Source organism: Zea mays, chromosome 7 (genome assembly GCF_902167145.1).
Source record: "Zea mays cultivar B73 chromosome 7, Zm-B73-REFERENCE-NAM-5.0, whole genome shotgun sequence".
NCBI classification, from domain to species: Eukaryota; Viridiplantae; Streptophyta; class Magnoliopsida; order Poales; family Poaceae; genus Zea; species Zea mays.
Genome location: NC_050102.1, coordinates 131,145,666 through 131,159,060, shown reverse-complemented (window position 1 = coordinate 131,159,060; position 13,395 = coordinate 131,145,666). Strand labels below are relative to the sequence as shown.

General features: G+C 51.6%; 1 protein-coding gene across 1 annotated transcript; it reads left to right on the top strand.

The window, feature by feature from the left end:
- Window positions 1-943: 943 nt before the first annotated feature.
- Window positions 944-4,666, top strand: LOC103632852 (uncharacterized). The gene has a single exon (XM_008654574.4). It carries the CDS (start codon window positions 3,357-3,359, stop codon window positions 4,560-4,562), a length of 1,206 nt encoding a protein of 401 aa, XP_008652796.1. The 5' UTR covers window positions 944-3,356; the 3' UTR covers window positions 4,563-4,666.
- Window positions 4,667-13,395: the final 8,729 nt, after the last annotated feature.

The window sequence follows — 13,395 nt, the reverse complement described above, 5'->3', positions numbered from 1 at the left end:
ATATGGGACATGTCAACAGCGCCGGCCCTGGCGGGGGTCGAGCAGTGCCCCCGACCAGGGCCCCATATTAATGGGGCCTCAACTCAAGTACTAAAAATCAGTATATACAATATATTTTGTATAGATCTATACGTTGGCTCAATAGAATTTTTAAAGGACTAATCATAAATCAACAACACAGCAGCAACAAACAAGGATAATTAATTATAGCTTATTAATCTTGACTTCGTAGTCTCAGGCCTAGCCGCCTAGGCTCTCAATGTGTAGTGTGAGACAACGATGTTTGCCGTTTCATCTCTATCTCTCGCACAATCACAAATAGACAGGCGGTCGTGCCCTACCCTCTTGGTAGCCCGTGCACGAGCATCGGGTACGGCAGCGCTTTCGTCCTGCTCTACACGGTGAAAACGAAACTAACATGACTTGATCGACTAATCTAACAGCTTGCATCCATTTAATCACTGTTCGAGATAACTTTCTTTTGAGTTATCTAGACACATATATATGCAGCATTTTTTTGCGAGATGTTAGACTACATTTTAATTACTTTTTGTTTAATATAAATACATTTTTCAGATATACATAAATATTTATTGACAATATATACACAATATATCTAAGTATAATAATTATTACTATAAAGGGCCTCCGATATAAGTCTTATCCCAGGTCTCTAAAATATCAGGACCGGCACTGCATGTCAAATTACCATAAACACTCCATGAAAATACCAAAATGTTAGGAAACCATGGAAAGGTTGCTTCACCCGGACTGCTACCTCCTCCTCCGTTGCAACTATCACAGTCGTGAATGGTCATTAGGTGCTGCTGCTCATTCCCTATGCCGTGACGCCGACTTACAACCAGACCACAGTACGTAGTAAAGATAGTGAGATCGAGAGGGAGAACCTCACCTCAATCATTAAGCTAAGCAACGGCCAGTCTCCTGTGATCCAGAAAAAGGCGGTCTCTGTGTGCGATGCGCGCGCGCACCCGAAGACCGAAAAAAACAGTACTAGTAAACGCCTCTGCTAATTCTCTTGCTTGCAGATGTTTATCACTCTGCTTTATTTGTCATAATTCCAACCTATCCTGACAACGACCAACCACGCGACAACCAGAACAAGGAACAAGTGGTAGGTGGGAGTGGGAGATTACCCAAGAGAGCCAGCCATGCATGCATCCGCCCAACAATTATAGCGCAGCTCCCAAATCCAATCGTTAACAAGTAATCGCCGCCAGAAATGGCAGTCCCGGCCCTGGCTTCACTCACACCACCGGCCACCACGCCACACTGTCAGCGTCTGATGATCTACCGTGACGGTGACTCGCGGCCAGACGGCCGGCCGTCGGAGAAGCCAGGCAAGCAAGGCGGGCGACGGCCGAGATCTCGGGGACCAATCACGTCGACTCGACGCCTCGACGGGCCAGAGAGAGATTAGCCTGCTGGCACTGCCACCGCCGCGTAGATGCCAAAATCTCGCGATGGGTTGCTTGACATCGCTGCGGATACGGACAATCTCCTCCTCGCGATCGCGCGCGACGCAGCTTCGTGCGGCGAGGTGATTGATGGTGGTGCGTGCCCCGGCTGCCAGTTTGGTGGTTTGATTGATGAGGTGACCCCGGCCCGGCAGGCAGAGCCGCAGAGGCGCGCAGGTGAGCTAGCAAGAGCACCTTGTCCACGGCAACGGAACGGCAGCACCGTCCGCCTGGGCGGCCGGCCGGTGATTCATCAGGCTTTCAGAGTGCGGTGCCTTGTGTTTACACAATGGTGTGGACTGTGGAGAAACCACGAGCGAGCAAACTTGCAGCGGACGAAGCCTGTCAGATCAGTTGACGTACACACGCCCGTACACCGAGTACACACGGAAGGAGGCTGGCTGGCGCGGACCCACTCGAAGAGGAGGCATGCACGGGTGCACGGTTTCCGGGGGACCAAAATGATGGCCATCAGCTGGGTTTCTGTTTCCCTGACGGCATTATTGGGTTCTATGATAAAGAGGTGAGCGCCCAGGCCAACTAAGCAAGCATCCCCCCCTCCCCTTCGCTTTCCTGGGGCTTGCGGGGGCCGGGGGGACATCTGATCCGAGTGCTCCCAAGCAAGTTATGGCCTTCACCATCTCTGCCAAGCGAATATAAGCGGTGCCCTATCCGCATTCGCATGTAGTACATGTACTTGCGCTTCCTGGGGGTCATGGACACAGGTGTCCTTGGCCCAGGCACCGAATAATGGACCGATTGATGCATGCTGCTCCATTTCTGACATGGCGTTGTCACTGCTGGAATAGAATATCCCCGTTCTTATTGCTCTGTCTCGAAAAGGGGACGTTATGCTTCAAAGGCATAAAGAGGACACTAGAAGCATGAGGGAGGCCTGCAGACTTTTGGAGACATCGATGATGCAAGTCGTCTCGACGCATGGTTGGACCTTCAGTAATAGATTAACTATGTGATGTTTGTCTATTCTCCCAATTGCGTTTGGGTTTTGTGGCCAAATGTGGCATTGTTTCGGTACTTTATGTTGTGGTGTGTGGACGACCGTCATCAGCTGATGTAGGTCGGGATTTGGTTTTTTTCCCATTATCTAAAAATACAAGATCGAGAAAAGACTTGCAGTGAAGCAGTACGTAACCATGCGTGATACTACTATGATCATACCAGCAGTACACAGCAATTCAGTGCTCCGTCGCCGTTCTTGTGTAGTACCTGGCTGACCCTCTGAGCTTGCGTTGCGTTTTCACAAGCGGAGACGCACGGCACGACGTTAAAAACCCACTGGTATACTCCAGCTCGCAATCGCATCGCAGCACACCCATCTCCGCAACGCCGTCGCTTTCTAGTTCTAGCGGCCCCACGCCCCCACGCTCACCTAGTCACCAGTCAGCTCAGATCTCCACAGGGCCCCACTTGCTCACGTCCACGGCCGTAGACACCACCCACCCTTGTCTTACGAGTTACTACTCGCTCACTACATACCAATTAACAAATGCAATTTATCTCGAATTTGATGCACCTCTAGATATGAGAGAGCTTAATCTTAATTGTATTTCCCTATTATATACATCCTTATCTAATACCATAGCTAATTGTTAGCTACCTCAAAACTAACAATTAGTTTATTAGCTGGCTAACTAGATTTCTAAACAGGATCTAAATGTGCATGTATTACTTACTCCGTTTTTTTATTTTTCGCGGAGAACAGAGATAGTATTATTTTGTGATGAGGAAAGTACTGTACTTACTGATTGGCCACGGCCACCGCCTCCACTTCAGCAGCCACCTTCCTCGGCACCTCTCAAGGACTTCAGCACCGCACCCGAAACGCAACAGGCTGACACTCCGTTTGAAACCGGAGCAATGGTGGACGTGGACCAGCGGATGGCGGGGCTGGCCCCGTCCGTGGCGCACACCGCGGCGCTGCGGCGCCTGTCCACGCGCGCCGCCGCGGGGCCCTCATCGGCGTCGGCGTCGCCGCGCCACGGGCTGCACTCCTTCGACGGCGTGGCGGCGGGCGTGCTCTCCCACCTCCGCGAGGCCGGGGTGGTCGTCCTCCCGGGCCTGTCCGACGCGGAGCTCGCCCGCGCGGAGGCCGAGTTCGGGTTCGCGTTCCCGCCCGACCTGCGCGCCGTCCTCGCCCTGGGCGTGCCCTCGGGGCCCCGGTTCCCGGACTGGCGCGGGCGCGCGGGCCTCCGCGCCGCGCTCGACCTCCCCGCGGCGGCGGCGTCGCTCCAGGCCGCCAGGGGCGCGCTGTGGCCGCGGTGCTGGGGCCGGAGGCCGGCCGACCCGGACCGCGCCCTGCGGCTCGCGCGCGCCGCCGTACGCCGCGCGCCGCCGCTCGTCCCGCTCTTCGACCGCTGCTACCTGCCCTGCCGCCCCTGCCTCGCCGGGAACCCGGTCTTCTTCGTCGCCGACGACCGCGTCCTCTGCTGCGGCCTCGACCTGCTCCACTTCTTCGCCCGCGAGTCCTCCTCGTTCCAGCCGACGGTGGAGCATCGCCACGCCGTGTCCTCTTCGCTCGCGTCGTCCCCACTGTCCGCCGGCGCGAGCAGGCCGTCGTGCACGCGCCGGAGCCTGGACGGCGTCCAGGCCCCGCGCTGGATCGAGTTCTGGAGCGACGCCGCGTCCGACCGCCGCCGCCGCGACTCCTCGTCCTCGGAAGCCTCCACCGCCTCCGCCACCTCGTCGTCCTCATCGCCACCCCGGCGGTCAACCCCGCGGTGGGTCGACAACTACCTCGACGAGCTCGGATCAATGCTGAAGAAAGGCGGTTGGAGGGACCGTGAAGTGGACGAGATGGTGGAGGTCACGGCCTCCGGGCTGTTCGACGGCGTGGAGGCCCCGGCACCCGATTCCGAGGCTGTCCTCGACGCGCTGGTCCTCAAAACCGACCGGTGCTCGGACTCGCTCCGGCGCGCCGGGTGGACCTCCGAAGACGTGTCGGACGCGCTGGGGCTCGACTTCCGGCGCTGCAAGGACAAGGAGCGATCCCGGTCGGGCGTGCGGATCCCGCCGGAGATCGCCGCCAAGGTCCAGCGCCTCGCGCAAGCGCTGGCAGGACCGTGACCTCGGCTGATCTCTACCCCCGTTCCCGCCGGACGAACGCTCTTCTCATTCTTTGCTGTATGCCTGTATCCAGTCCGAATCAAAATACGTACACTAATTCAAGTGAGAAAGTAAATTATGTATGCCGTGGTACCGTTCGATCGTTCGCAAAGTAGTTTAAAACGCTCCGTGCATATTCATTCTGCAACGCGCCGGTGGATCGTTTAAACGTTCCTTTGAGCGTGTTCTGTTGGATTACCGTTAGTACGTGGAAGCTTGAACAGTAACGGTGGGCTAATATATAGCATAGCATGTTTTGCTTGGGTGCCCCCCGGCACGAGGAGCGAACTAAGATTTGCGGGGCATGACCATTTGTGTGGCACAAGTTACGCCGGTTAACAAATCCTAACCACAAGCTGTTGCCTTTTCGTATCTGAAAGGAAACGAAGATCGTGGTGCCCATGCGTATGTATGCACGGACGGACGGGCGCACTCCATCTCCATGCACGCTCCCTTTCCGTGCGCCACGGCGTACCCGCCCAGAAAGAAAGGCTTTGTCCCTAGCTTTCGCGGGGTCGTGTCCCCGTCCCAGTTGCGCGCGAGCGGCCCGTGGAGGCAGGCAGGCGTACGTGAACAAGGCTGGCGCCCTCTCGCTTTGCCTGTGACTTGTGTGAGCTGTGTGTGCGTGACTGTGACCCGGGCACCCAGCGGTGGTGGCGCGCGCGGCTGCCATTAATGCACCCGCGCCGTTGCCGCCGCTGCCCGCTGGGAAGGTGAAGCCCACGGCGTCGCCTGCCCACTCCCGTGTGTCCGCCTCCGACATGCGCGTAGCGTAGATATGACACGGATAGCGCGTTAGTGCCCGTGGTTGCCGTGGCCAGTTCTGAAAAGGGGGAGGGCTGGGAGGCAGCTGGCTCTTCTACAGACTACAGTCTGCAGCTGACGAACTGACACTGTGACACATGCGTTTCTACTTTCACAGATACGGCTGTCATTACATATGCCTAGAAACGCAGCAAGTCTACCTGCAGCCACGTACGTACGTTGTAACGAGCGCGCGAGCATCTTTTAAACACCTGCCTGCCTGCTGGACCTTTATTACAATGCGACTAACGATTGACCTCGTAGCTACCTGAAACTGAAAGTCCATCGGGCGGGCCACAGGTTCTGCCGTGGTCCTTCAGTACTTCTTCGGTTTCCGTAACGAAGGTCCTACACTTGCACAGTTCACGCTCGGTTTTCTAAGGCCCGCGGGGCGAAAAAGGGATGATGGATGGGAAACAATTTTGTGACCCGTCATGTTCCGGTTTGGCTCGTTTAGCACTGACTGACAGCACCTCAGACTAGCAACCCCCCGTATCTGAGAGCCGAGCACCAGTCCTGAACTCCTGATGAGCAGATGGACGCTCATCATTATCTTCTGTAACGAACGATACCCCCCAACTGGAGCATGTAGTAGTAGATCGATCGAGCACTAGTAGTATTAAAGTACCGGAGGCGCGTACATTTGCCAGCGTGCAACATGTACATCCGTGCATTATGTATGCACTTCGTACGTACGTGCACCGTGCACGGGCTTATTATTATCTGGTCCCCAGGGGAGCAGGAGGGAGGGCAAACGATGCGGTTGGCCTATATATATACAACACACACACGCACAAATATACTCCGCGCACAGACGGAAAAGCCATTGGACCACACCATTTGTTTAAGTGCCGCAGCTAGCTAGCTAATCGCCATCGGATGGCACTGATCGTGCGCGAAGCAGCAGACGGACTGCCGGCCAAATATTTTGCACTGCCAGTCTGCCACCTCTCCCTAACGAACGACCATGATTGATATGCCCAACACGCGCGGCCACCGTGTGCACGTGCGTACGCGCCTGCCGGGTGCCGGCAAGGCGACCGCAGATCCTGCGCTGGACCTGCACGACGTACGTACGCAGCCGATCCCTTCCTCGTCGGCGTCGCTCGCGCGGCGGCAGCTAGCGGCAGAAGCTAGCGAACCGCGCCGCCGGCGGCCTAGCTCATCTTTTCATTCGGTTTCAGCGATAGCGTGCCATGCCGCTGTAAAGTGCGCTCTCTGCTGACACGCGGTTTCCTTCCGCGGGGGGAACACACTGGGCAGTCGAGCACACACCATTAGACGTTACCGAACGACCAAGGCGAGACACGATCTTGCCGCGGCGTGCCGTGCTCATCTGCCGCACGCTCCACGACACGGCGCTAGCTACCTTTGGCAACCGCAACCGCAAGCATGCCGCTCGTACCAGAAAGGCAGAGAGGGCCGGCCGACCGCCTATATTCTCCTGCCGCACACCGTGCGTATCCATCATTTTTTATCAAAATAATAATAAATGATTAATAAACTATAGATCATTATTATTACAAATGCAACACAATAACAAAAAAGAGAGATAGAGAACGACCATATATATTAGAAGTAGTCGATCATCCTCGCATATCATGATACCAATAGCATCAGGTTCATCCGTAGCATCATCAACAACAACATTTCTATGGCATCCACACATACAGAGATTAAATACCGCGACACTGGTGCGCTAGCACCATACACGCAACGAGAGGAAAGGCGGTGACGACTTGGGTACCCGCAATTCGAGGTAGAGAGGCGGCGGTGGCAAGGATGAGTCTCTCCTAGCTAGCATGTCGGTCCTTCGTACATATATTGTCGTAAACATTTCGATAAACATCACCTACATCTTTGTTGGCTTATCATGTAAGTCTCAAGGACATACTCGTTTTTTCCCTCTTACTCGAGAACTACAGAAAGCGGTGGTACGTCAACCCCGTGCATCCGTCCGGAAGGCACAAGGTCGCCGGGCGAGAACATGGCCAGCCATGGCTTGCCCCAAGCACCGTGATGCGCTACCGGAGGAAAGCGGGAACACGATAAGTCATGAGGTTCCATCTGTCAGAGGGCCAAATTTGAACGTGAGAGAAGCTGAAAAATCACGGCCTGGGACTTCGGGACAGACAGTGGGCCTGGCTAGTAAAGGAAGTGGTGGGAACTGGCTGGGCATTCAACGGGGTAAGCCATACGAGCCGCCACCAGGCCTTGTGGCTTTCTTCCAGAACTCCCACTCGCCATTTCCACTTCGCAGAGCTCCCAGAACTCAACACCGCCGGCTTGGGTTCTCCTCGTACGCTGCTTCGGTGCGTGCTCAACCGTCGGTGCTGATGGAGAAACAAGGGGCGCAATCCAATCAACAAGGCGGCAGAGCGCCTGTTCCGAACTCGGGTCGGGCAGCGGACAGAGGAAATTTTCAGTACGAGGGCCCTAACCAATTTCGACAGGGGCAGGCTGGAGCGCAGCACCAGCACCGTGGTCGATCTTGGGCTAGACCGGGGTATGGTCGAGGTGGTTTTAGGGGATCGTTCAGAGGGAGAGGAGATTTCAGGCAGAACCATGAAGGAGGGGGAGCCAGTGCTGCCAAGTCCAACGCGGCCAACTGCGGGTTGGCACCTGCTCAAACTGAGATTGCAACAGCGTTTGATCAGTCGGTAAAGGCCGAGACACTTGACCAGTCTGCGAAGGCGGAAGCTATACTGCAGAAGGCGTTGGCAGCTATCCAGGAACTAAAGAAAGAACCGATGCCTTCCAACGGTGTGGTACAGAATGCTGGGGGAGATGCGAAAGCATCATCCAATCAACAGTGGCAAGTTTCAGGGGAGATGAGCAAGCATGTCAAAGAGGCAGCACAGGAAGAAGGTGTCAAGAACAACACCAAGGCGCATTGCCATCGGTGTTACGGCAAAGGGCACACTATGAATGATTGTGTGGCGAAACTGTACTGCTATGTCTGCGATACAGATACTCACATCAAACAGAGGTGCCCAATGTATAATGCACCCAAAGTATATGCACTGCCGGTTGGGTATGGTGTGAACAAAGGTGGCTTCTTCCATGTGCCGACCAATAAGAAGCTGGCCAAAATGGGTGATGCTAAGGTTGCGATAATTCAAGTAAGTGACGGGGAGATCTCTGCAGCCAATGTAGTCTGTGAATTAGAGAGGCTTCTTCCAAATTTTGCTCCATGGAAGGTTGATCAAGTGGACACAAAGACGTTCAGAACTTTGTTCCCGTCAGCCTCGGAATTGAGCAGGATGGTGGAATGGGGGCCGGTGAGGGCTAAATCACAGAAAGCGACGCTCGAGTTTAGGCCTGCTTCGTCGGGAGGCCGAGTGAAGGCGACTCTGGTGGATGTTTGGGTACAGTTTAATGGTCTTCCATCGGAATTTTGCACGGTACCACACATTTGGGGCGTTGGATCAACACTAGGAGTTGCTTCAGAGGTGGACATGGCTTTCTACAGAAAGCATGGCATCTGCAGAGTGCAAGTTGGGGTGATTGATCCACAAGCTATTCCCTTTGCTGGAGATGTGGAAATAGCCAAGGTTATATATGAAGTGCATTTCTGGGTGGAAGATGGATCAAGTGAGGGCTTGCCGTTGGCTGTGGATGAGGAGGGCTCTTTGGATGATGATCAAAATAATAATGACAAGGAGCACAAAGGTTCAGATGGGAAGGAAGGTGATGGAATAAATAAAGCAGCTAATGCCAAGGTAGCTAATGTGAACAAGCAAGGGGGTGGTGGCAACTTGGGTCATAAGCATAATTTAGACGGAACCAAACAGGTTCAGGTTCAATGTGCTCATGATATCACCACGGCGGCAGGGACATCACTGATAGCTGATGCTGGTGATGGGCCGATGTTGGGTGATGACCACATGTCGCCGATTGCCGTGACTAGGAAGGAGCTAACAGTGGAAGGGGGGTTGGAGGTGCTGGACCAGATGCCAAAGGGTGATGCTGACAGGATGAAGCAGATGGCTGCAATCCCAGAAGCTGAACAAACTTCGGTGGCTGGTCGGAAAAGGAGGACAAGCACCACCGACGAACATTCCCTGGCTCGAGCGGAAAGACTGAAAGCTGAGAGAAATGGAGGTGCTTTACAGAGGAACCTACTGGTGTCGTTTTTGGGCGCTGCTCCAAAAGCGTGAAGAAGATGCCAAGGACATCAAGGATGGGTGTCGGCAGCTCGAGACCTTGGTGATGCAGATCTTCGCTTCGCATGGGTGGCAATTTAGTAACAGGATTGCTCTATGAGTTATTGCTTTTAGTTTCTGTCTTTCCCCAACTGCGTTTGGGTTTGCATTGCCACATGTGGCCTCTTTTGGTTGTAAGACTTGTTTGATCGGTTGTGGTGGGCTGTCATCCTTTGGATGTAGGCCGGGACCTCTTTTCCCATTATCTAAAAAAAATTCTCAACTTACAACCTTGACCAATAAAGTTCGCTACAATGAGTTTTTCTCTACCAAGGATTGGTCGCAAATCAAAAGCAGTAGGAGCGTTAGGTGCCCATCACTACAACAAAATAAAAATGCAAAGTTCAACACTATGTTTCCTTTAATCTTTTGTTAAACCATTTAACAAAAGATTCTCTCACTATACGCTTTACAATCATCTTCCCTCTGACGACATATAGTGGACAAGATCCATGTTCACTAAGTCCTAATGAGCGTTGGCACTATCGCTACAAATATAATGGCATCGATAAGCGATGTTTGCTGATCATATTCTATGTGAATCTTGTTTGTTGGGTGGTATCCAATGCCCTAGCTTTCAACATCATGCCCAAGCTCCAAATCCAATTTGATAGACTTGTTAAGCAAACAAAGACTATACATGCAGATATCTAACATTCACCCTATTAGATCGAGATAACTGATGGTACTTTGCTTTGGTGGACCTACCCAATGATGATTAGAATCTTTATAGGTGTAGTAGTTGGGAGGGCATCAAAGTGAACTCTTAATTTTTCTATGGAAAGCTATCATATCGTATTTAATATATAGACAAATAGTACGATTAAAAAACAAAACATCACAGATACCCATATCAAATGTGAGATACTATGGCCTTTTGTCATTGCAATCTCCATTGCCAAGTTTGCGCAAACCAAGACATTCCAAATGCCTCTATTTTCACCGTCAATCATATTGACAATTGCGTGAGGTAGAACGATAGCTATACAGAACTCAGATCTGATTTCTTTCTTAACATGAAAGACACACACACTATTAGCCCTGATGGCGATATGAGCCACTAGGGGCAAGTTGTACAAGTGATGAGGAGAGAAAGCAAACTAATCTTATGCTCCTGATGATGATTCCAGACTATAGGGATAATAAGTTGTGCAATAGTATCGACGACTATTTTATATGTCCCAATTCATGCTATAATCAAAGAAAAAATATATCCAATCTACAAGATAGATCACCTATATGCAAACCCATCCAGATAAAAAAAATATTTGCATGAACGACTCTGTTATCATTGTCCAAAAATGGGTACACGACACACTAGTATATCTGCTATGTTCAATTAAGATAACATGCGAGTATAGGATCATAGATCGTTGCCACTAGACGTGCATCAGTGGAAGAAGAGCGTGATGATATAGCTGAAGCAGTCGTACATCCTTGTATATCGGCAATAGCAACACATCCATTTGTGCTTGTCGCGTTCACTACTTATCAACACCGCAATAACAACAACAACGCCTCCATGGTACGTGTGTGTCGGTGTTTCGAATAAGCCCCTACTAGTAAATTTGTATATGCGCGTTTTAGGCCTAGATGGTGTGCTCGATGGATGCAAGGATTATACTAGTTTGGACTGAATGTCCCTACCCTATTCTTGGGTGGCTCGCACTACTGTTACCTGATTGCTTGTGGTAGGGGACAAGTGGGCGAGAGATGGAAAGCTCCCACTACAACACTTATGACCTTCTACGACGAATAGTTGATGACAATAGTGTAATTCGTCATTAGATCACCTCTTTTATGACGATTTTAGAACATGACTCAACATAGTGACGAAAATTTAACCCACATCATTAAAAACATCATAACTTACTCTAGCATCATGCTTATGACAAATTTCTATTACAATATAGGAATCATCATAAGAATACATCGTCATAACCTTCTCATCATAATAATAGTGACAATATTTCATGACAATGCACATATGTGATAGATATATGATAATTTTTTTTAAAAAATACTATTATCTATGTTAGCTCACGTGACCCACCATTAAGGACTGGTCTCATTGTCAAATAGGCTACCATATTCGACATGTTATCATACATAGCAATGTGGTTATCACAATAGGATTTTTCATAATAATAAATAAAACCTTAAATAATAATAGGTACAAATTTACGATACAAATGGTTTAAACTACAAGAACAAATAGTGTACATATGGACATATGGTCTTCATCGGTGACAAATAAAAAATAGGTATTTTCTCGTATACCTAGTATCGAAGGCCCAGCCTGGCCACGTCTCCTTCGACAGCCCATGTGTCATAGCCCGCCCAAACCCTAGCGCACAACAGCCGTCATTCACCTCCAGCTCGCCCGCATCCGACTTGCCAGCCGACCTCCTCATCTCTCCTACCGTGTAGCCCTAGAACCAGCCCCTTGGCGGCCTAGCTTCGGCGGCCGGCGGCTGAAAGTCGCCTAGAGGGGGGGTGAATAGGGCGAATCTGAAATTTAACAACTTAAACACAACTACAAGCCGGGTTAGCGTTAGAAATAATAATGAGTCCGAGAGAGAGGGCGCAAAACAAATCGCTAGCGAATAAAGAGTGAGACACGTGGATTTGTTTTACCGAGGTTCCGTTCTCTCAAACCTACTCCCCGTTGAGGAGACCACAAAGGCCGGGTCTGTTTCAACCCTTTCCCTCTCTCAAACGGTCCCTCGGACCGAGTGAGCTTCTCTTCTCAAATCAACCGGGAACAAAGCTTCCCTGCAAGGACCACCACACAATTGGTGTCTCTTGCCTCGGTTACAAATGAGTTTTGATCGCAAGAACAAATGAGAAAGAAAGAAGCAATCCAAGCGCAAGAGCTAAAGAGAACACAACAAATCTCTCTCTCTAATCACCAAAGCCTTGTGTGGAATTGGAGAGGATTTGATCACTTTGGGCGTGTCTAGAATTGAATGCCTAGCTCTTGTAAGTAGTTGGAAGTGTGAAAACTTGGATGATTTGAATGTGGGGTGGTTGGGGGTATTTATAGCCCCAACCACCAAACTAGCCGTTTGATGAAGGCTGCTGTCGCATGGCGCACCGGACAGTCTGGTGCGCCACCGGACACTGTCCGGTGTGCCAGCCTACGTCAGCAGACCGTTAGGGTTCGACCGTTGAGCTCTGTCTTGTGGGCCCGCCTGGCTGTCCGGTGGCGCACCGGACATGTACTGTAGAGTGTCCGGTGTGCCACCTCGCGCGTGCCTGACTTCTGCGCGCTCTGGCGCGCATTAATTGCTTCTGCAGGTGACCGTTGGCGCGAAGTAGCCGTTGCTCCGCCGTTACACCGGACAGTCCGGTGAATTATAGCGGAGCGGATTCCCGAAGCTGGCGAGTTCAGAGCCGCTTCTCCTTGGAGCACCGGACACTGTCCGGTGTACACCGGACAGTCCGGTGAATTATAGCGCGGCGGCTCTGAGTTTTCCCGAAGGTGCGAAGTTTAGCTTGGAGTCCCCTGGTGCACCGAACACTGTCCGGTGGCACACCGGACAGTCCGGTGCGCCAGACCAGGGTGCCTTCGGTTGTCCCTTTGCTCTCTTTTATTGAACCCATTCTTGGTCTTTTTATTGGCTTGTTGTGAACCTTTGGCACCTGTAGAACTTATAAACTAGAACAAACTAGTTAGTCCAATTATTTGTGTTGGGCAATTCAACCACCAAAATCAGTTTAGGAAATAGGTGTAAGCCTAATTCCCTTTCAATCTCCCCCTTTTTGGTGATTGATGCCAACAC